At 39.2% G+C, this 24,680-nt stretch overlaps 2 protein-coding genes across 4 annotated transcripts in view; one reads left to right on the top strand and one right to left on the bottom strand.

Annotated features, from left to right (window-relative positions):
- Positions 1–1,868: 1,868 nt before the first annotated feature.
- CDKN2C (cyclin dependent kinase inhibitor 2C) lies at positions 1,869–7,910 on the bottom strand. Of its 3 annotated transcripts, none has more exons than XM_042951140.1 (3): positions 6,647–7,910; positions 6,054–6,193; positions 1,869–2,618 (listed from the first exon to the last, which is right to left on the bottom strand). In XM_042951140.1, the coding sequence occupies exons 2-3, from the start codon at positions 6,180–6,182 to the stop codon at positions 2,241–2,243; spliced, it is 507 nt and encodes a 168-aa protein (XP_042807074.1). In that variant the 5' UTR covers positions 6,183–6,193; positions 6,647–7,910; the 3' UTR covers positions 1,869–2,240. The 3 variants fall into 3 exon arrangements, 2 of the variants coding, with proteins under 2 accessions (XP_042807074.1, XP_042807073.1); XM_042951139.1 differs by having other exon boundaries at positions 6,651–7,910; XR_006205858.1 differs by lacking the exon at positions 6,054–6,193 and having other exon boundaries at positions 2,566–2,618; positions 6,651–7,910.
- A 6,208-nt stretch (positions 7,911–14,118) lies between these two features.
- Positions 14,119–24,680, top strand: part of FAF1 (Fas associated factor 1) — a 514,293-nt gene continuing 503,731 nt past the window's right edge. Inside the window, exon 1 of the mRNA XM_042951186.1 lies at positions 14,119–14,620. Coding sequence (XP_042807120.1) covers positions 14,576–14,620 — 45 coding nt within the window. The 5' untranslated portion in view covers positions 14,119–14,575. The remainder of the gene's footprint in view (positions 14,621–24,680) is intronic.

Below are 24,680 nucleotides of genomic sequence, written 5' to 3'. Positions count from 1 at the left end.
ATTAAACTCCGCAGCACCTTTTCTTCCCATCCTATACAATTCGCATGTCCAAAGTCTTGCTGACTATTGTCGAGGTTTTTGAGAGATTGAATAATGGTTTTTCATATTTCCTAGAGAGGACCACAAAACTCATTTCTAAAATACTTAGATTAGTAAAGCTATTTCCTGCGAAGAGCCAGAGAGATATGGTGATGTTTTAATGCTTAGTAAATTTAGGCTAATGAAGAGAGAGAGGACGCTCCCGCTCCCCTTACTGTGCTCCAACCACCTAAGAACAAAGCAACTGTAGAAGTACTTCTGTTTAGCTTAATAGACACCCTATGCCTTTATATTTGAAATTTCTAAAGAGCAATTTTAATGCTGGGTCTTGCAAGTTTATGAAACTCCACTTTAAATTCAGAAACGTCCATCTTTACAGTTGAAACTTATAAGAAGTGTTTTTATTTTTTTTAGGAATAGCCTTTTGTTTTGAAAGTATTCAGCTTTCCCAAGCAGTGTATTTTGTATGCTGATTCTGGTTTTAAAATCCAAAACACAACACTTTTTTCTTCAAAACATCTCAATTTCTACTTAAAAAAAAACTTTAAAATAAGTGTTTGAAGTTTAATATCATGTTGGTGTCAAAAATATATTCATTCAGTAATTTGTGGTTAGAGGGGGCAGAAGTTGAAGTCTTACTGCACTTAAGGAAGGTGAACTTCAGTGCTAAAGGGATTAAACATTTTCTCCTATATTCTTTTATATCATAGAAAATAAATTATTGAAAACCACTTGCCTGCGACTATTCCAATCCTTGTTAGGGCAGGCATCAGAAACATGTCCTTCAATAAACCTTGAAGCATTTTGTTCTTTTTGGAGCCAGGGCAGGGAGCTTATAAAGCAGAGGGGGGAGCTTTCACATAAAACATCTTTGTTCATGTTGGAGATGATGAATAATGTATTTATAAATTTATAAATGGTAACTGCATTGAAATCCTTTGGCGAAATCTTTAATTAAAATTAGAGTAAGTAGTAGATACTGAACAATTATCTTTGAAATTTTATATTTCTATTTCATTCAAAATTTTTAATTTTTAGCTAGATGTATTCTTAAAAAGATTTTATGAGCCTTTACTAAAAAATTTTGTGGGAATCAAGTACCATATATAGAAGTGGCCTATTTACTTATTGTAAAAGTTTCTATGTTTATTATACTGCAGTTAAGACCCTTACATGTATACATAATTAGTTATGACCCTTACATAATTTCTATATTTTTTTCTTGTTGTATTTTTTATCCCCTAAAAATTTGTATTTGCATTATATTTTAGGACTTCACATTTTGTAATTTTACATTTCTGACATTCAGGGAGAAAAAGCTTGACAGTATACTTATAGTATAAATTTTGAGAAGTATATTATTTAGCCAACTGTTTGACTTCGTGATTTAAAAAAATCAAACTAGTGGAAAGCACTTTCAGGGTGGCATTTTCTTTTAAAAAAGACTTTTAAAGTTAACATATATTTGTTTTCAGATCGCTACCTCTGAAACCTGTTTTTCAACTATTTAACTTGACTCTGAGAAAAGAGGAAGATTGAACATTAGGATAAATTCATAATGAAATAACTTCAGGTATGGTCTTCAAAAAATGTTGTCCTTATTTTGTTGTAGAGCAGAAATACTAGTCACCAAGTAATATCTTTGGAGGGGAGGCATGAAGAAAGAAAGAAAAGAATAACTGAATCATCAATGGAATACATCTAGTTTTTCAATTGGTCTATTTTCTCCAATGTCAAGATTTAATGCATCGTGATCTTTCAGTACACTTCTCCTTAGCGAGTGGCAAACTGTGTGGGAGTAATAGAGGAAATAACAGAAAAACATTGTCCTGTTTTGAAAAAGTGTTTAATTAGGCAAAAGAAGAGTCAGGACAAACCATTTTAAAAACAAAGTCTCTTAAGTTGGGTTTTGAGACTGGCAAAGGGAGAAGCAAGGAAAAAGTCAAGGAAAGATAACATATTCAGGAGAAAACCAAAGCTATTTGCAATTACATGTTAGAACTCAGGATTTTGCAGGTGAAAAAGATGTTGCTTAAATATATTCATAAACCTGTAATAAGATTTCCACTTAGCAGTTTGAGAAGATTTAACTAGTTGCTTAAAGTATAACAAAACTGAATTTTAACAAGTGATAGTAAAATAGGACAGCCAACCAGTTAACTGACAAAATAGAAGGCACTGTGGGAGAGCCCTCCCCATATTCATTGCAAATTCGAAGCTCCCTCTGCCTGGTTTCCCTCCATCAGGCTAACGACCTCGTTCCTCCGGTAGAGCCTGGCCAAGTCACAGGCGGTGTCCCCCTTATGGTTCCGATGCCCCACTTTGGTGGCCGTGTGCTTCACAAGGAACTCCACCACAGGGAGGTGGCCTTCTTTGGCAGCCAAGTGCAAGGGCAGGTTCCCTTCATTATCCTCGATGTTAACATCAGCTTGAAACTCCAGCAAAGTCTGTAAAGTGTCCAGGAAACCTGCTCTGGCTGCATCGTGAATGACAGCGAAACCAGTTCGGTCTTTCAAATCGGGATTAGCACCTCTAAGTAGTAGTCTCCTGGCAATCTCGGGATTTCCAAGTTTCATAACCTAGGAGAGAAGAGAAAATGGGAGAATCCTTCAAGTGCTCCTACAGGAATATTTTAAAATAGCCATCTTTCTTTCTATTTATGTAAGTATTTATTTTAGGTGAAAGAGTGCTTGGGGAAGACCCACATGATGGGGTTTGAAGGGCTCAATTTCAGGAAAGAAGGTACTAGTAGGTAAAAGAGGGCTTCTAAAAATTGGGCTTCTATGATGTAATATCTTAAACAGGTCCAAAAATAGGATAAATTGATCAATAAAATAGAACCAGTCCATCTTGTGTAAAATTCACCCACAACTCAGTTTTCTATCTCCCATAAAGAACTGTGTAATTCCATGAATTTATGAAAAGAAAAGAAATGGAATTTGGGAGTCTTCTGTTTGCTTGCTTATGCTCATAAAATACAAAACCTGGGGTATTAGTTATGAAAAATCAAATGTAGGTAAAATTTATTTTCTAAATAGCTACCCAAAAGAAATGAGAGTGAGATTCTTAAAGTCCCCACAGAAGTGTTTCTACACACTAGACTCTATAACCCAGTATAAAAATGATCTATTAAAATACCAGATCTGATATTTTCTTAAATTATTAATTTTCACAAGTTCTCTCCAAATAGATATAGCTCAAATTTCCAAGTGTTTTTTTAAAATTTTTTTTCTTTGCAAGTTATTTCATATTGGCTAGTAGGTGTATTCAGTGCTTAGAATCCTTCACTCAAAATTTTCAAATGTTCCTGATTATTAAGGTGTTAAATAAGCAACGGTTTTCTACATTGCTTGTGATGCTGATTTATCTAAAACTAAGTTCATGATACACCATGCATTAGATAGGAGATGACTATATGACAACTGTTCTTAAAAAGAATAAAACGGTCATCCTACTATATTACTTACTTTTTCTTAAAGTTCTGACTAGTGATTTTCAAGTGAGCAAGAAAGGAGAAAATAAGATATTTAATGTGTATTTTGGGACAGACAATTTTGTCTTGGGTTTGGATGCATTTAATAATCAACTGGTGATGCCACCTCATTTCCTTTTGCAGTGATTATCAGATATTTAGGACTAGCTATTTGTAAACTGCCAACATTTTAAAAGTCAGAATGTGGTATTAAAATTTGCTATCAACATACAAATAATTCACATGATAAAGACTTATCTACTGTTGTTTGAATACATTTCACCCTAATAGGGATCTCTGTTAGGCTCTCATAATTATAAAATGTCTTGTAGAGCAGCATGCCATTATACAACACATATAATTTAGTTGTGAAAAAAAGTGTAGTCTCATTAACATGCCAGAAAATAGTTCAGCATTTTAACTGGTTTCATTTATATTTAGGTATATTCATAATAATCTAATTTATAATAAATAGATTACATAGTAGACACTGAAATGTTTGTGAAATTAAATATAATACACTGGGAGATACATACAAAGATGATCCACCTCTTTAAATTGTGTGCTTGAAAAATAATTACAAATTAAGTAATAAAATATATTTAGAATGAATAATATTTTATAAATGCAAGCTATATAGATGGCCAAGATATTAAACTTCCCTGTTGATAAAACCCTGCTGACTTAGCCCTTCCTTTGGGGTAAGGGTAAAAATTATACATAATTTTTTTTTGAGAATTTCAAAAAAATATACTTTCGGTTAAATATTAGCACAATCTAATTTTTGCCACAACTACCTCTAAAGATTTAGTCACATTTAAGGACCTGCACTGGGAAGAATAAGGGCAGATACCTTGGATCTTTGTAAAGCAAATGTGCGATTAAGGCCTTTGATATTACCCTGATTGAAAAGCTTACACCCTTTGGGGGGGGGGGGAAGCTTTTGCAATGGAGTTAAGTGAACATAACTGTAGAAGAAAATTTGCCATCTTTTACAGAAAATAATAGTAACATTGGAAATTGTTTTGAAAGAAAGTTCTTTCTTGAGTTATGACACAACTTCAGAGTCAGGATTATACATACTGAAAATAAACCTTGAGACTCCTGTTTGTGTGTGTTTCATTATATGTACTAGGATTAAGCCACAATAAGTGGGTGTTAGTATCTTGATAAGTGTACTTAATATAAACAAGATTGCAAAGTTGTATTAAAAATGTCAAAACTTTTTTTTTGTCAGTATTAATCTCTCAGCCTTCCTGTTCGTCAAAAGTCCTGTAAGATCTTATTCTGAACATGGGTTAAGTTGCTCATTCCTTGTGAGATTTATAAAATCTTGGATTTTTCAATAGGAAACTTTTCAATATATTAAATTCGTAGCATTGCCGTCATCATCAAACCTATTAAAAACTACTAGGTGGACAAAGAAAAAAAATCCTTATCTCACAGAATCTACCTGAAATAACAAGATAAATAATTTAGTATCTATGCATAAGCCTCTTTAATACTGACATTTTTGCGAGGTCAGTATATTCTGATTTAAAATGTACAGACTGAACTTCGTCTGTTAATAGTGTATCTCCTGCCACTTAAATTTCTAATTCTTGTAACTAAAACAAAGCACTCTAAAACCTTCTCCCCAAAGGATTTTCAAAAACAGCTTCAAATGTTGCATTTCCAAACAAGCATAGTTCAGAAGAGTACCATCAGAAGTCTGATAAAGCAACTATTTAAGACTACTTTGCCATTTTTCTGTTTCTAACCATTCCAACTAAGTTACATGATAACTAACGTCCATAGGAGGAAAAAATTATCAGGTACAATACTTGGTAGCTGGACATATTTCATTTCTTGCTTGTAATCTAATTAACTGAAAATTAGAACATACCACCGCATGACCGCAGAGACAAAAATACTACAAACTGAGCTCTGATTAGAAAATTCAACTTTTTATTCCTCCTTAATCCTGAATGGGTGGATGGTATTACATTAACTATGAAATGTACATCCTGTCCCCGTGTCCAGGCCACCTAGTCCAAACGAGGAAAGGTCGTTTGTCAAAACTTGAAGCATTTGAAGGAAAAACACCCTCACCAGTAGTCAAGAAAATTAACGTTAAAGTCAATTATTGGAGCAAAGTACGGAAACCACTAATAGCAGTGTATTTACTTCAAATAATAATCATAATAGTGTGTTTACAGAGCTGTCTTACACACACACACACACACACACACACACACACACACACACACCTCGGCGCTTCTGGGACTCCTTTTAAATCCTTACCGTCACAAAAACATTCCAAAAATTAAGACCAAACCTAGAACCCACTTGATATCGAGGATGTTATTGAATTTGACGAGTTCGTTCAAAGTACGTCATTTTGGAGAGTTGGATCCACTTAAAGATATAAAATATGGCAACCAACTAGGCTTAAAAACAGTGAAATTTTGTACCCCCGAAAGCTTTAAAGCCGTTATTCCAGAAACCCGGGTCACGTAGGCAACATTGTTGACCTGTTTTCCCCACCTCTCTTGATACCAACCTGCAGCGCAGTCCTTCCAAATCCATTTTGTGCATTGACGTTTACATTATTTTGCAACAAACTAGTAAGTTGCTCTAGGTCCCCCCTGGCAGCTGCGGACGCCAACTCGTTCCCCCAAGGCTCGGCCATTCTTTAGGGTCCTGACGATCGGGAAAAGATGAATTAGTTGTTTTTCTTTTTTCCCCTTTCCTTTGCTCCTAACCAGGCTGCATGATGGCATCGGAGACTGACAGAAGGACTGGGATGGTTAATCTGGAGTAGAGCTTGGTAGTAAATACTAGTAAGATCTGCCTGCCAAAAGCCCGCCCCTCGATTCACACGTGATTATTCAGCAAAACTGAGCCATTGGAGAGGGGCTCCGCTCCTTGCTTTTTAGCTTAACCCCTGTGAAGAATTCTGGTGACTCAACAGAAAGACACATAGACACACATATATTCCTGGCAAATTACTCTGGACGTAAAATGTAAGCAGATCTGTCACGTACCTACACTACAGATCTCTGGGAGAAATGTGTGCGGAGACTTAAGGGACTAGATCAGGGCAAAAAACACCGCGGAAGAAAAGACATTTCGGGGGAAAGAAAAGGCACTAACCCACCCTTGTTCACGGTGGTGACTTGAGCCGCGCGAGCCAGAACCGCTGGGGCAAGTCCTCGGAGGGGCTCGGTCTCCATCCGTCTCACGCAAGGGGTAGTCCTGAGTCCTCCTCTGCAGGGAGAGCGCCGCGGCGGCTGGATGCTGACGTGCTCCGGAGGGTTAAAGACGATCGCCAAAGGCAAACGGGAGTAGCAGTTCCGTGGCCCTCAAGTTACAGGTCGTAATGACTCGTCAGTGGCCTCGGCTTCTCAGGAGGATCCCTTATTCGCGTTCGCGCCGAACTGCAAGCTAACGCCGTGTGGGAATGCTTCGTAGCCCGCCCGCCGAGCTGCCGCAGCCCCGCGGAGCCTCAGAGGCCGTGGGAGCCAGGCTCGGAGCGCGTCTCCGGAGGCGGCCGGGCGCGCGGCGGGCCCCGGGCAAGTCGGTCATGCCGGCCCCACCAGGTCCCGGGACTCCCAGCAGCGTGAGGAAGGGAGCTAGCGTTGCGGGAAGCTTCTATGGGGCTCCGGCTGCTAGGGCAGCGCGCTGCAGCATCGCGACTGCACAGGGCAGCCCACCGGTAACTTCCCGCCTACGACCGAACCAGCTCAGACTTCCCACTGTAGAGGCTCATTGAGCTGCCGCCGTCGTCTTCTTCTTCCTTTCCCAGTTTTCTGGGGGGGTCTCCGGAGATTGGGAGCGTCCAGAGAAGCGCAGGCCAAGGTCTGAGTATGGGGAGTCGCCACAATGCTAGAGGACAGCCAGTCTTGCCGCCGTGTCGGCGAGAGCCCAGCGGCTCCGACACCCGGTGCCACTTCGCCAACCTCTCGCGGTCCCCTGGCCTGTGCCCCCAGTCCGTGCCGCCGACAGGGCAGCAGCCGCCAGCTAGCTGTGCCCTGGAGCCGAGCCGGGGAGCTCTGCTTCCTCCTGAGCCGCAGCGCTCCCAGTGACAGTTTCTTTTGTAGCTGGTCCCCCCCAAATCGCCGGTCCCTGCTCTCTTCACCCCTAGAGACACTTGAGCGTTGTCCCCCTTTTCAGCTCTTTTCCTTTCCTCCCTCCCTGGCTTCTTTTTTCGCTCAAACAATTGCTGCTTCTGTTGCCGCTGCAGAGACGGTGCCGGTTTCTTCTCTCTTTTTTCCGATCTCATCAGCTTTTTTTGAAAAGAAAAAAATTGAGCGCTTTTTGAGTTGAAAAACCCGCCCCCATTTTAACGGCAGAGTTTTAAGGAGGCTCCGCGGAGTTGCAGCACCGCGGGAGCGGGAAGGCCGGGCACCGCCCACTCCCCGCCCACTGCCCAGGAGGCGCTCGAGCTAGCAGCTCGCCTGGCTCCGCCCCCAACCCGCGCCCTTCCTCCAGCCTCCTTGCTCCCCACCTCCCTCCTAGCGTCTCCTGCGCTGGTTCCCACCCGCCAGCCCCGCGGCCAGTCCCCAGCTGGAAAGGAGTTCTGCTTGGTGTAGCCGGGTTTGGCCTCCTCCCGCTGGCGGGCGGGATGGAGTCTGCGACACTAAACCTCGGACTCCCGGGACCCGGCAGGGGCGGGTGAGGGGGGAGAGGCTTGTTAATTAAGACGGCTGCAGAGAGCCGCAGGGCCTTAGAGGCTCGGCGGTGCTGGCTGCTGGAAGGCGGAGAGCGAGCTGGCGCGAACCAAGTCTTTCCCGGCCCTGGCGGGGCAGGCCGGCTCGCCTTCGTGCTCCCCCGCTAGGCTCTCGAAGTTCGGGCGGCCAGGCCCAGGGCTGCCGCCGCCTCCTCTGGGGCGCGCACGGTGTAAACTCCGCAGCCTTCTCAGTACCGGGCCTTGGTCTCGCACCTGCCAGACCAACTCCCGGGGTCCTGGTGGGCAGAGGTGTCCGTGGTGGGGGGGGGGGGGGGTGGAGGAAGAGACCCAGACTGACAGCGAGAACAGTGTTGAGAAAAACCAAAAGTCTTCACACACTGATTTTTACGAAAACTGAAGACATGGTGTAAGGAGGAAATCATGACGAACTCGGAGGACTTAATGTTCCAAGGGAAGAGAACCAATGAAATATTCCATTTCTTCGGGGAAAGGGAGAAAAACAATTAATTTTAAAGGCAAATTTACACTAATTCTTGGAAGGGTTTTCTATCAAGGCAATTTATTGCCTAGGTTCTCTTTTACTACTTAGATGGGGGCTTGGGGTTTTTTTGGGGGGGTGGTTAGGGTGTCTGAATGTAAAGGAGTAAATAGTCTCTTCCCCAATGGTTTATTTCAGTCATGTGAGACACCAGTTGTCTGTACTTTTAACTTCCTCTTTAAGCTATGTAAGATTAATTTACTACTGGTTTCTATATATATTTTTTGCCCTTAAAAACATGCAACACGGTTACATGGTGCACCCAGTGGTCAAAATGAAACCAAGCAAAAAATGACAAGTGGTCTAATTACAGCCGGCCTCCAGCAAGCATATCCTCAAGCAACATCTGTACCCAGTTCCTTGAAGAATAATGAGAGTATTAGCAACAAAACACACCAGAAACATCTGTGTGATCTCTAGCAAGAGACTGGCTAGGACGTAGATTAGCAGTCTTTTCTTTAACAGAATTGTTGAGAAAAAAATAACTACAGCTCTTTTCTTAGGCAACTAAACTTGAATTGTGAGTCAAGTATGAACTACAACACCAGAAATTAACTCCTCTCATTTCTTACGTACATTTAGATATTTCAAATTTATAGTTGCTTTTTAGTATTTATTTTGGTTTCTTGCTAAGAAAAGATATTGCAATGAGGAAGAATCTTAAAGTGCACTCATTATGTATAGATATATATGTGTTGTTTCTGTGAAATACTTTTGGCTTAATAACAGTAAATAAAATTTATGATAATTTAAGATGCATACAGAGTTGGATTAAGATTTTTGGGGGTCATAAGCACTGGAAAGATTTTGATGTCCCATCACCCCCCACCTCATATGTAAATAAAAACAAAGCCAAAAAATAAGAGTAAAGAAGTCCAATGAAATTCTGATTTTTTCCATGATGACTATTTCAGTGCTTTTGCTGAAATACTAAAGTCTTTAAGGAAGTCTTTGTTTTTTTTACTCTGGCTTTGCTGGTGTCCTAAAGCATATACTCAGTCTGCTTATTGTATAAACCACAACTGGCATCACAGAGGTTCCAGCCTTAGTTCAGAGAGCATAGGTAAGCACTACAAAGTAACTCCAGTGAGAATCTAGTTTTTATTAAGTGCTAGTTCATTGAAGTATATAGAAAGGTGAGTATCTCTGCCTTTAATAATTTGACATTCTAACATGGTATATGAGAAAGATCCACAGTTAAGCATCTATTATATTGAAACCAGTGGTTTCACTTTTAGCATAATAATGACATGTCTTTCAAATACTGGAAAAGAGGCTTTATAGTTGGATATTAAATACTAACAGTTATGGAAATCTTTTTCCCCAGCAGTTCATACTCATTTTAGAGCTTATAGAAATATAATTTATCAAATTATTTTGTTCTTTTCCTCATTGACTCAATTATGTGGTTTCTGAATGATTAGCTTATGGAAATGTGTATGTGGTATCTATAATTTCTTTACTAGTATCAAAGTCTTTGTTGTGTTCATAGACCCAACAGAGGTGGAAAACAGACTGCTACCCTCAGGGATCTTTTTATCATTTCATAATTGGGACTTTGCCATTTTATTTCTGAGTTTCAGTAGGCTTTCTTATATGGGTACTCCAACCCACTTATGAAAGTCAATTTGTAAAGTAAGAAAATAAATGCCCAGTAAGCAACTCAAAAGCTTAAATATAATAGCAATAATTAATATATGTATATTGTTTCATGGTTATGATATATGATGCACAGATTATTTAATCTTCACAACTCTTAATTAAATATGGTAATTATCCCCATTTTTTTCTGAGTTAAATATGATAATTATCCCCATTTTGCAGGTGAAGGAATTGAGGCTTGTTAGAGTTTGTGACTTAAAGCCAGTAAGTAGTGGGATATAGGATTTGGACTCAGATCTTGAGCCCAAATCTTACGCCTTTCCTGTTAGTTAAGAGTCCAGGATCAGACACTAGCCTCCTAAAGAACATCAAATCATTAGATGAAATATATTTTTGATTACTCAACTGTGGATCTAACTCTGTGGTAATCTTCTTATGAATTACATTAGAAGTGAGTAGTATGGTTAAAAAGCTTGATTAACTTAGCCAAAGAGTTAAGGTTAACACCACCAGTAATAAGTTATGTTGATATCATGTGCCCTGGTAATACTTGATGAGGGCATATCACTTCTGTGGTATTCTTCCTCCCAAATCCATAAACAGTATAATTCTGACAAAATTTTAGACAAACCCAATTTGTGGGATTCTAAAATTCCTGACCACTACTCTTCAAAAGTCAAGATTGAGAAACTATCAGATTGGAAGTGGCTAAAGAAACTTAGGAAATAAATTTATTATGGAAATAAATGGCTATATATAATGTATTCTGGATTGGACCCTGAAACAGAAAAAGGACATTAATGTAAAAATCCAAAGAGCCTCTAGAATTTGATTAATAGTATTATACCAATGTTAATTTCTTAGTTTTGATAGCTGTACCATGATTATGTAAGGTGGTAACATTAGAGGAAGCTGGTAATAAGGTAAGGAAGGTAAATAAATATAAATCTAAAATTATTTCAAATGAAAATTCAGCAAAATAACTACAAATAACCTTTATCACATATATTTGAAAGGAAGATAAAATAAAAATTCCTTTTAAAAAAGTAATGGTAAGATCAAAGAACATGGAGATTCTAGAAAAAGATCTATATTTGAATTAGGCCGCTCCATGAGTTAATGCAGTAGATCAACTCTGAGAATGGATAGATTAAAATTATTTTCCTTTGCTCATGCTTACATACAATCACTATATATTTTTATTCCCTCAGTTTGTGACAGTGAAATGAAATTGTTTCTAAGAAAAGAATTCTGGAGAAATGAAAAATGAACTATTTTTAATTCAATATTTTTCTTTCATTTTGTTTTCTGCAGTGGACAATTACTCTGGATGCTATGTACTAAATCATGAATAGGTAGGTCATAGGGAAATGTACAAACTTTGCAACATGGAGGGTGAATTGTAGGGCTGTAACCAGGTTAAGTGGAAAGAGCACTAGTTTTGACCTAGCCTTGAATACTAAGTATGTCACTTTGTAGCATGACTTTGGGCAAATTCTTAACTTCTCAGAGCAGTTTTTTATTCTGTAAAATGGTTGTTGTGAGAATTAAATGAGATCAGATGTGTAAAATATGTGTACATACTAGACATTCAATTCAAAAGTATTGGTTGTTATTATGTACTCAATACTTTGCTATATATGGATTATGGTAGATATAAAAACACACCGGATGAAATGGCTTGTAATCTCAAGGAACTTTCAGCCTCTGGGGAGAGATTAAAACATTAATATATGAAACAATTAGAGAAAAAAGTTACAGAATTTACCAGACCATTAAATTCTGTTGTAAAGACAGTAAAAGCAGTGATTAGAAAGCAGAAGAATTCTTGTTGGCCTGTTTTATGAAAGAGGTGGGCTTCAGAAAAACATTTAGGAATTGGTATACAGAGTAATAGCATCTAATATGTTTGGAGAGCTTTACAATTTCTGAAAAGTTTTCACAAGCATTATATCACTCAATATCCACAATTACTCTATAAGTTTTATAAGCCTCATTTTAGACATAAAGACATGGAGACTTGGAGAATTTTTTTTTTTTTTTTTGTTAAGGGGAAGAATTAGATCTGAAGCCTAGTAATGCTGTGAAATCTATGCTCATTTTGTAAAAATATTTTATTTTCCATTCATTCTCATGATTGTTTTCTTATCACATGCAACAGTCATGTCAGAAAATTAAGTCAGAGAGTCTAAGTGACCCATCCAAGTTCTCCCAGCTAATTAGCTGGGAAGGCAGTACTAGAACCCATATACCTGAATGTGTAGGGTATTCTTTCCATCTTTCTACATTACCACATCATTTTAATTCCCAGATGGAGAAAAGGGTGGGAGAAAGGGACGAGCACTGGATTTGAATGGGTTCTGCAGTATATACACATGCCATCACAGAGGAAAAACCTCCAACTTTTCAGGGCTGCATTATTCTTGGCCATGTAACTAGAGACAATTATTTACCTACCCTGTGCTGAGAATGAGGTATATGAATGGGACAACTGAATTGCCACACTTAAATTGCTGGTTCTGTGTTTCACCTCATGATTCACATTTGTGCTTTATTTTGAAATTACTTCCAATGGGATGGCAATTAAACAAGATGTTTCAATTCATGTGACTATGGAGGGTTCTATTCCTTATCTAGCTAATTCTGGTCTAAATACAGATTATTGCATGAGAGTTGTAGGCCAGACTATTTTCACTTAAGGGAAACACAGAATAAACCTAGATCTTTAGAACACCATAGTGCTCTTCTTTGTGTTCAGGGAATACAAAGAGCTAGGCCTTGTTCTAAATGGTGATTTCACTAGTATCTACTTTACAGTACAAAATCAGCAATCTTACTTCACTCTTTCAGGGTTTTATGCACTTTCCAAGGCAAGTCATGCTCTACCATAGTCTAGAAAATGATATTTACTCAAGTCAAACATATCCCACTGTCACTTTTCCTACAGCCATGATGACAATTACAAATAGTCATACTTCATTACATAGCCTTTGAGTATTCTTGTCTCAAAGCCTGTCAACTTCTGACCATAAACTGAAACTTTTAGTAATCGGTAAGTATTTTAATATAAGTTCTTCACTTACGGAATTATTTTAAATTGACTATTCAAAGCTGGACTCAAGGTTTCCCCATTTGTAAGATGTTGCCTCAGGTCCAAAAAATAAATGTTATGCTGTAGGAATAGAAAAGGTTTTATTTCTCATAACTAACAAAAATGCTCATCTTTTTCTTGGGGTCGATAGTCTCACCTTTCTCAGCTTCCATGTTTCCCCCATATCTATCTTGGGAGTCTGGTTATCTCTGTGTTACTGAGAATCTGAGGATGCAGGTGTCAGGGGACTTGGGTTTGAGTGTGACAGTGTGTAAGCAGGTTTTGACAGTGAGGTTGAGCCTAAAAGACTGTATATGAAATTGTATTTTGGTGAGACTTTGTTAGAGAAAATGAAATTTATGAAATGCTGTTTGTAAAACGGGTCGTGAGAGTGTCGAATTGGTTTGTGGGGCTTGATGTGTATTTATGTAACTATGTAACCTCGTAAGGCTCAGAATCTCATCCCCGCCCCAGCCAGCGGGGGGCAGTATCCGAGGCCTTTGCTTAATTCCAAACCGGAATAACCTGTTGCGGGACTTCAATCTCCCGCAGTTGCTAGTTGGCGTCGCCGCCTGCGGCGCGCGGATCCCCGCCTGGTAGTCGCGCGCCCAGAGCTTGACAGGAAAGCAGTCACGTGGCAGCCGCAAAGCAGTGCTTTGCGACCTCGATGACAGGCAAAATGTGCGACAGCTGTGGCGCCGGCCAACCAGGGGCGGAGGCGGCGGCCAGGGAGGAAGCGGAGGAGGTGGAGGCGGCCGTGGGGTTCGCCCGCCTGCTCGTTCGCCTGGTTTCCCCGCCCCCGCCGGTTTCACGGCCGCTGAAGAGAGTCGGGTGCGCGCTGTCGTAACCTGTCCTCATCCTGGCCAGCGACAGGAAGACCACACCGGCATCTAGACCAGCCTCCCTGTCAGGACAACTGCGGCGCGGGCTCCAAGGGGCTCAAGCAGGCGGCCCGGGCGCCTGAAGGTTACTGAGTGCATGAGCGCCTAGCCTCCCGCGCTGCCCCGCCCGCCGGCCCGCCGGCCCGCCCGCCGGCTCGCCTGCCAGCCCCTCGGCGCCCGGCGGCGGCGGCGGCGGCGGCGGCGGCGACGGCCGCAGGAGGCGCCGTTTCCCTGCCAGGTGCGCGCTTCGCTCCCGGAGCCGCGGAACTCGGCGGCCGCCATGGCGTCCAACATGGACCGGGAGATGATCCTGGCGGATTTTCAGGTGAAGTATCTGGCCCTGTTCCTCTTCCACCTCCAACTTCGTGGGTTCCTGGTGCCAGAAGGGTTGCCTCTTCTCAGGGTTTGTTTGAGCACTGCAGTGGTGTGTGGTTTGGGCTTTTGTATGGTACGTGGCGCGCGCGCGTGTGGGGTGTGTGTGTGTGTGTGTGGGGGGGGTACCATCCGGGAACGTGTCGGGTGTGGGGGGAGGTGAACCATCCGGGAACGTGCAATTCATATGCTGGGTTGGGTGTTATATACGGATTTGTAGGGTGAGGGGTGTTAATAATAGTTTAGAGTATGTGTGTGGACTGTGTGTAATGTTTTCTGTATTATGTAGAGAACAGGTAGAATTTGGGAGTATTCACTGTGGGGCTTTTAAGTATGGGGTATTTTGGGTCAGGAGTTTTGGGTTGTTACTTGAGAGCGTGCTGTACGGAGTGTGGGCGTGGAGAGCGTGGTGGTGTGGGTGTGGTGTATTGAGGAGAGTAAGAAAAAGGAGGAGGGGGTGGTGGTGAAGGTAATGGTGAGGGTATGGTCTTTTTCAAGGAGAAATAAACATTTGAGACTTTGATGCCATGTTGGAATCTTTGGAGGGTATGAAGATAAGGAGGAGGCAAATAGCATATACCATAGTATCTTTGCAGTGAATTCATAAGCTTAATAAATTACCAATTCATATTTGCGGATTCCCCTCTCCTCCAGATTTGAATTGTTTGGTTGGTGTCTTAATTCCAGGAATAATTTAAAGGATAAGCAAAGGTTATTCCTTTACTTAGCCCAACTGTAGTTACACTAATATATAAGTATCTTAGGGAGGCCCTTTGAAAGTAGAGTTGTACCTCATGAAAGACTTGGATTTAGAGCTAATATCCTGTGAACGCCATCTTTGCCTTTTGATGTATGATGAAAAAATTATTGTAGTGAGATATTTTTAACCAATCATTTTGGGATTAATTTAGAAACTACTGTTATGTATAGACTTTTCATTCTATAATACTGTCATCACACACCATGGTTTAACACTAGCACAGCAGGTGGCATTTTTTTCTTAATGAGATTTTGTTGCGTTTCTCTTCTCCCTCTTTCTCTGATTTTTTAAAATTTCCTTGTTTTTACAACTTAATATTGTGATAGTCATTTCCAGAGTTTGTTCTTTATCTTACCCGGTTACCAGATTTATTGGGAATATGGATGTATCTGTATTTGATTATACTGTAACTTCCAAACTCAGACAGAAAGAAGTGTTCTGAAAATAAAAGTTGACCACAAGATTTTGGTGTTTTGTATGATTAGCATGGTCTAGGATTTTTTTTTTTTTTTTGCCTAAGTCTTTTATTTTCTTAATTCTTTTTTTCATTCTCTAGTCTTTTATCTAATGTGGAATATGGTTGTATGAAAAAGGACTCTTTCTAGGAGTAGCTTATCCTGTTATAAAATTGTTATGTTCTGGGGTGCCTTGGTGGCCCAGTGGATTAGGCATCCGACTCTTGATTTCGGCTCAGGTCACGATCTTATGCTTCATAAGATCAACCCCCGTGTGGCCTCTGTGTTGACAGCTTGGAGCCTGCTTGGGATTCTCTGTCTCCCTCTCTCTCTGCCCCTCTGCTGGCTCTCCTCGTCCCCTCTCCCTGCCCCCTGTCTCAGAATAAATAAATAAACATTAAAAAAATAAAATTGGCATATTCTGGTAAGAATGGATTTAGACAATTTAGAGCAGTGTACCTCATTAAAAGCTTTAAGGTAAGTGTAACTTTGTTGAGATTTCACCAAACTTTTTATACTTCCTGTGACAACTTGTAGCTGCTTGTTCTCTCATTATTTATGACAGTTATTGTGCTTACTATGAACCTTATATTGGCCCAAAATAGGAAATTTAGGATTCTTGTACTCAGAGTAAGATTTTCTGACAAGCATTTGGGGTTTAATTTTGATCACATTAGTATATTCTACTAAGTTTTTCTCTTCAAACCAGTGGCACTGATGTGAACAGTTGTTTACAAAATGGGAAAAAGCTATGGCATTCTCATGTTTGCCAAATGATGAAGGTTTCTTTTATATTGTCAAGTAGGTAGGAACATTATTGGTAGAATAAAAAATTACTTAGAAACTATATATATATTGAGCACATTAGCCTTTTGTGTTTTTAGGAACCTCATATTCTTCTCACAAATGATGATTCCAGATCAGTTTGCTCTTGTGGACTTAGCTTTAAGATCAATTATTCTTCCTTTTTTTTTTATATTACATAAACTTTTCATAGGATTAACTTTAAAAAATTAGCATTGATCCAGTTATCAGAAACTGGGTAATTTTAAAGATTGCAGTTCAAGTCTTGGAGTGTAGACATTTGGAAGATGCTGGATTCTTCTGTAACTGTGCAAATCAATTTCTCCACCCAAAAGTGAACATATGACCATGAAATTAATAGTAACTTAGCTCAGTGCTGCCTTTGTAGAAAGGGACATGATTTTTTAAAAAAATGTTTGTTTATTTAGAGAGCAGCACATGTACCTGAGTGTCTGGGACATGAGAGAGAGGGAGAGAAAGAATGTCAAGCAGTCTCTAACGCTGTCAGCGCAGAGCCTAACATGGCTCGATCCTAGAACCATTAGCTCCAAAATCAAGAGTCGGGCACTTAATGGACTGAGCCACCCAGGTGCCCCTCAGGTGTACTCCTTAATCCCCATTACCTATTTAACCCATCCTCCTTACTGGCAACCATCAGCCTGTTTTCTATAGTTCAATGTCTTCTAATTGGTTTGCCCCCCTTTTTCTCCTTTTTTGAGAAAGGTACAGGATTTTCATTTACTTTTTAACATTTATTTATTTTATTTTAGAGAGAGCAGGGGAGAGGGGCAGAGGGAGAGAGAGAGAGAGAGAGAGAGAGAGAGAGAGAGAGAATCTCAAGTAGGGGGAGGTTTGATCCCATGACCGTGGGATCATGATCTCAGCTGAGACCAAGAGTTGGATGCTCAACCAACTGAGCCACCCAGGTACCCCTCAATTAAAAATTTTTAAAAATTGTGGTGAAATACACATAACATAAAATTTGCCATCTTAATTTGCCACTTTAAGTGTCCAGTTCAGTGGCATCAAATATATTCACATTGTTGTGCAACCATCACCACCATCCATCTCCAGAAATCTTTTTATCTTGCAAAACTGTGACATTAACCATTAAACAGTAACTTCCCATTTTTTTTGAACTCCATCCCCTGGCAACCACCATTCTATTTTCTGTCTATGAATGTGAGTTTTCTAGGTACCTAATAAGTGGAATCTTGCACTATTTATCCTTTTGCAGCTGGCTTATTTTACTTAGCATGAGGTTTCCAATATTCATCCAGTTAGTAGTGTCAGAATTCCCTTCATTTTTAAAAAGGCTGACTACTGTTCCACTGTATGTATATACAATAGTCCTCCATCATCTGTGGTTTTGCTTTCCATGGTTTCACTTACCCTTGGTCAGCTGTTGTCTGGAAGTAGATGATCCTCCTGATGTGTAATCAGAAGGTCAGTAGTAGCCTAATACTACACACAATGCCTGGGTCATTTACCTCACTTTATCTCATCATGTAGGCATTTTTTCATATCACATCATCAAGAAGGGTGAGTACAGTAAGATTTTGAGAGACCACATTCAGATAACTTTCATTACAGTATACAGTATTGCTAAGATTATTCTGTTATAGTTATTAATCTCTTACTATGCTGAATTTATAAATTAAACTTTCTCATAAGTATGTATGTATAGGAAAAAACATATAGGGTTTAGTACTGTCTTTGGTTTCATGCATCCATTGGGAGTCCTTGGGACATAACCCTTGTGGATTATGGGGGACTGCTGAACCATATTTTGTTTACCCATTTATTTGTCAATGGACACTTTTTCCCCCATGTTTTGACTATTGTGAATCATTAGTGCTGTTGTGAACATGGGTGTACAATTATTTGTTTGACTCCTTCCTTTCGATTCCTATAGGTATATATCCAGAAGTAGAATTACTGGATCATATGGCATTTCTATTTCTAATTTTTTTTGAGGAACTGCCATACTGTTATCCATAGTGGCTCACCACCAAAAGCTTGAATGGAGAGAATGGCAGTATCATGTTTAATGAATTATTTGTAAATTCAACTCTGGGCAAGTGAGTTTAGAATTTGGAATAGTCCAAAAAAAAAAAAAAATCAATTTTAAATGTAAATAGTGTTAGCATGGTATGATACTGGTAAAGGAATGAATAGAGTAGTACACCTACAGTTTTGGCTGGCTAGAGCTAGGAGGAGATGTAGAGGAATTTCCTGGGTTTAAAAACAGGCAGGCATTAATAAATGAGGACAGTTTTCTTTTTTCCTTAATGTCTTTTTTATAACAAATAGATGCATTCAGGTGAAAATTCCAGATCTTGTTCTTTTTGTAATTGTAGAATTCTTTGCCTTTTTTTTTTTTTTTAAAGGTTGAGGTGTAGAGCAAATATCATTTGCTCAAACAAACTTTTGAGATATATTTGGTTTACTTGCAGATGTGAAAAGAGCTATCCAAATAGAATTGCTGTTGCTATCAAATAATTTTAGTAATGTTAGTTATGTTTTATTTTAGGTCTATCTGAACAAAAAAAATTTTCCCTTTCCCGCTTAACCTTTTAATTAATGCAATGCTAATTTCTTTTTCCTCTAAGATACATTTTTATAACAATTTTGGGGGGGGGAACAAAACGGGTGCTATAGCTACTTAGGTTGGTGTCATATGTTGATTTCATATATTTTTCTACTTATATTTTTCTGTTACTGTCTAATATAGAGATGTAGATTATAGCTTCACTCAAGTCAAGGAAAAAAAAAGGAACAACTTTCATAATAGTAATGTATTTTTTTAAGGAAACAAATCTTATCAGGATGCCTGGGTGGCTTAGTCCATTAAGTGTCTGATTCTTGATTTCTGCTCAGGTCATGATCTCACAGTTTGTGAGATTGGGTCCCACATGGGGCTCTGCACTGATAGCATAGAGCCTGCTTGGGATTCTCCTCCCTTCCCCCCCTCCCTCAACTTATGCATGCTGATGCTCCCTCTCAAAATAAATAAACATAAAAAAGAAAGCAAAACCTTATCTGCCATGCTAAGAAAATGTTTTCTGAACCTAGTTCCAGTGGTCACAGAGTGAGTCTGTTTCTTCTCTAATTTGGCTTTGATTTTGATGTTACTTTCAGTTGTTTCCTGGATGACATAGTTGTGCTTTTATTTTCCTCTCTGGTCTTTCAAACTAGTGAAACCTTTGCTGCCTAAATTGCTTTATGCATTTTCATACTGGACTGTCACTATGGACTTTTAAATTTTTATTTGTCAGCTTCTCTTGGTAGCATGAACTCTTCCATGACACTATCAGTAAGTCACTTGAAATTAGTTTCTGCCCCTTCATAACGCTTTTTCCTTTTAAATGAAGCTGTGAATCTTCTACAAAAGGAGATGCCAGACTGTGCAAGTAGAAATGGTATTAATCCACATGGATAGGTGTCCTTTGTGATGTTGTGGATTAGGGACCAAACTATGTATCGGTGGAACATCATATGTATTTCCTGGGAGGTTGCCTTAGGCAGGAGATTGAGTACTGTGGCAGAAAGTAGTCTTGTTATTGTCCTTTCTTTTCTCCACTATCCTCTTTATTCATTAGAGAGACAAAGCATGTTGTGTTTGTGTTTGGATTGTTGGTCATTGGGAAAATAAGGTTTTGGCATGTAGAATAAAGTTTAGTAGTTAAGAGCATGGACTCTGAGGTCAGATTGTTTGGATTTAAATCACAGCTCTGCAACTCACTTATCTTGTGATCTTTGACTAATCACTTCACACTTCTGCCTCAGTTTCCTCATATGAAAACTGAGTTAATGCTTGTAAAGTGATTAGAATAGATGTCTAGTGTAGAAAGAGTTCATTAAGTTTTAGTTGTTACTTTCATTTTATTTTTAAATTTTTATTTATTTATTTTGAGAGAGAGAGAAGAAAGAGCATGCATGGGGGAGGAGCAGAGAGAGGGGAGAGAGAATCTCAGGCAGGCTCCACGGGCATTGAGTCCAAAGCAGGGCTTGATCTCACAACTGTGAGATTGCGACCTGAGCTGAAATCAAGAGTCGGATGCTTAACTGACTGAGACACCCAAGTGCCTTGTTATTTTCATTTTTGACAATTTTAAAGTATATGCTTGTTCTCTGCAGGAGACTTCAGAGATCATCTATTTCCAGCTTCTCATTTTTCCTTTTGTGGAAATTGAGATCAGAAAAAGGAAGTGACTTGTCCAAGTTCATGGGTTGGTTTGAAATAAAGATTTTGTCCAGGTGCACATTAGAGTGTTTATTTTCTAGCTTAATGTGTCACATGGCTTGGAGTTCTAGAGGAAAACAAGACCCACCATTCAGAAATTTCTCCAAATGATAAAATTTACATACAAAATGAATTAATAGTATCTGGCATATAATAGACATGCCAGAAGGGCGGAAGTGAGGGTGGGTCTGGCACTTTGGTTGTTCCTAGACTAGCACTCATTCCAGTCTAGTGCCATACCTCTAAGTTTGCAGGTGGTCAGAAGGCATGGAATAAAAAGCCTTTAGATTTGTTGAGCGGGGTTGGGTTGATGCCTGTTGTTTTCCAGACTGGGTTTATGAACTTTGTAGATCAGGGGTCAGGAAACTATAGCCTGTAAGTTGGCTGCCTGTTTTTATACATAAAGATTTATTGGAATACAGCCATAGCTATTCACTTATTGTTTGTGACTACTTTCTTGCTGCAGTGACAGAGGTGACTAGTTGAGTCAGACATTATGGCCCACAGGCCTAAAATATTTACTATTCGGACCTTTAAGATAAAGTTATTTCACTCCCCTCCTCCCACCATGAAACCAATACTATTCTTGCCAGGTTTTAGTAACTGCAAAGTGCTAGAATATTTGAATGCTTCACAAACAGCATTATATGGTTATATACCTCTGTAGGAAGCATTTGTTAGAACATTGCACTTAGGCAGACTAGAGCTCTAGTTTATTGCTGTTTATTTTGTTGTTGTTGTCATTTGTTGTTGTTTGGGCTCTGATTCTCTGAGCAAGTCATTTATCCTTTCTCGGTTTGAGTTACTCAGTCTATGAAATGAAGATTTGTCTAGAGCAATATCTACCTGAAAACAGGACTGGACTAGATTAGGTATTCATATAGAGTCAGGACAATCAGTTGCCAGCAGCTGGGGTTGAAGACATTCAGTTATAATTTAGGTAATTGATCTGGATTAGGGATCAGCAAACTACATCCTGAGTGCCAAACTACCACCTGATTTTGTCAATAAAGTTTTATTGAAAGGCTGTCATGCATATCTGTGTACATATTGTCTCTGGCCACTTTTGCCCTCAATAGCAAAGTTGAGTAGTTGATTGCTTGGCCTGCAAAGCCTAAAATATTAACCCTGCCCCTTACAGGAAAGTTTGCTGATCCTTATCTAGATTAGTGGTGTTCAGTTGTGGATAATTTCCCCACAGGGGACACTAGGCTATGTCTAGAGACATTTCTGATTGTCACATCTAGGGGGTGCTCCTGGCATTTAGTGGGTAGAGGCCAGGAATGCTGCTAAACATTCTGCACAAGACATCCCTTCACAATGAAGAATTATCCACCTTAAAATGTCTTTAGTGCTGAAAAACCCTCATCTAAATCATTGATTCTCAGACTTTGAATTTGCATAAGAATAACCTGGAAGGCTTGTTAAACCTTAGGTTGTTGGATCCCACCCCAAGTTTCTGATTGAGTGCATTCTAGGTAGGGCTTGAAAATTTGTGTTTCAGTCAGGTTCCCAGGTTATGTTGATGATCCAAGATCTACACTTGGGAACAACTGATCTAGATGACTTTAGAAGTTACATCCATTCTTGGGACTTTTTTGATTTTGTTGTCTTAAGTACTGTTGCATTTTTATGGCATAGGAAAATTGAGTATTTTATATATATTTGATGCTCACAGTAGAATGTGTTTTATGGCTTCATATCCTCCCCACCCACGACCCACAAGTGAGCTCTACATCCACTGTGGGGATGATCTCATGACCCTGAGATTAAGAGTTGCATGCTCCACCAACTGAACCAGGTGCCCCAAGGCTCCGTGCCTTTATACCCTTATTTTTTGTGGCCCTTTGGAAAACTTCTATTTATCTCTTAAAACCTATTGGCTGCCTTGTGCTTATAACATCAGTACCCTCTGCCCAGTTTTAGGGTTAATCATTTTGTCTTACATATGTTGTATATCTTTTGTATGTTTCTCTTCTTTTGAGTCTTATGCCAGATTGTTGGTAATCACTTGTTTTTTTCTGCGACTGTCAGCTCTTTGAACAACCGCCTTGGTCTTAACCGTCTTTTCCTACAATATCTATAAGAGGGACTCAGTGAATATATTTTGAAGGAATATTATGAATGTTAGCTGTTATGGTACAAATAGAGTAGAATTGTAAGTTTGTATGTATAGTTGACCCTTGAACAATGCAGGGGTTTGGGGCACCAACCTGCCATGCAGTTGAAAATCCACGTGTAATTTTGACTCCCCCCAAATTTAATTGCTAATAGCCTTTAAACTGGAAGCCTTATTGATAATATAAACGGTTAACACATTTTATATGTTCTATGTATTATATGTTGTATTTTTACGATAAAGCAAGCTAGAGAAGATGTTATTAGGAAAATCATAAGGAAGAGAAAATACACAGTACTGTACTGGATTGAAAAAAAAAATCCTGGTATAAGTGGACCCATATAGTTAAAACACGTGGTTTTCAAGGGTCAGCTGTATTTTTAAGTATCTACCATTTATTGACATGATTTTGAATAATAAAATTTGTCATTGAGAGAATGAAAATCAGCCTATTTTATCGAATTGAGGATTATAACTTTAAAGTGACCCATTTATAGAGAAATACAAAGCACCTCCCTTCTGGTGCTTTCTCCTTTTTATAGAGGGCTCAGTAAGGTAATGTGGCAAAATAGAGGGCTTGAGGTCAATAACTTCTGGAAATTTGAATGCTGTTATTGAATTATGTGTCAGTCACTCTTTTTTTTTTTTAAAGATTTTTTTTTTTTTTTTTTCTTTTTAAGTAATTTCTATACCCAGTGTGGGGCTTGAACTCATGGCCTGGAGATCAAGAGTTGCATGCTCCACCGACTGAGCCAGCCAGGTGCCCCAATCACTCTTCTTCATTATGGTTTCACTTTCAAACTGTTTTTTAAGGCAGAGATTTAAATTTCAAATCAAAATTTTTGACCCCTTTAAATCATTAGTCATTGGCTTTAAGGTGAGTTTGAGATAATTTCAAGAAGCAGTTTGATGACATTAACAGAATAATTGTACCTGTCTTATTTGTGGTTATAGAGGAATAATTGAGGTAGGAAGGATGAGATGTCAAGTTGTGGTAAAGAAAAGCAGAAATTTTTTTTCAGGTTTTGTGCACCTTAATGGTTTTAGAGTTAGGTTTCAGCCACCTGTTTTTTTTCCGTCTATAGTTACCCTGGTTCCCTGGACTCTTTAATGATTGAGCTGTAGTAGTAGTATAATGTTAATGAGAGGAAAGCTTTGTTTCTTGTGCCCTTCTGGCTCCCTGCCTTCTTTCTCCCAAGGGAAAAGTAGTGGTTGAACTTATGTTTTTTTAAATTTTTTATTAGTTTTTAAAAATTTTAAATGTTTATTTATTTTTGAGAGAACATGAATGGGGGAGGGGCAGAGAGAGAGGGAGACACAGAATCCAAAGCAGGTTCCAGGCTCTGAGCTGTCAGCACAGACCCCAATGAGGGGCTTGAACTCAGCAACTGTGAGATCATGACTTGAGTTGAAGTCAGATGCTTAGCCAGCTGAGCCATCCACCCAGGTGCCCTGAACTTGTGTTTTTAAATATAATTTTAGGAGGAGGCCTGACTGGATTGGTCAGTAGAGCATGTGACTCTTGACCTCAGGAGTTTGAGCCCCATGTTGGGTGTGGAGCATACTTAAAAAAATTATTTTTAATTTAGTTTATTTTATTATAAATTTGTAATTTACATATATATACAC

This window comes from Panthera leo, chromosome C1 (assembly GCF_018350215.1).
Source record: "Panthera leo isolate Ple1 chromosome C1, P.leo_Ple1_pat1.1, whole genome shotgun sequence".
NCBI classification, from domain to species: Eukaryota; Metazoa; Chordata; class Mammalia; order Carnivora; family Felidae; genus Panthera; species Panthera leo.
Note: the sequence above shows the minus strand (reverse complement) of the source record. Positions and strands in the feature narration are given on the sequence as shown.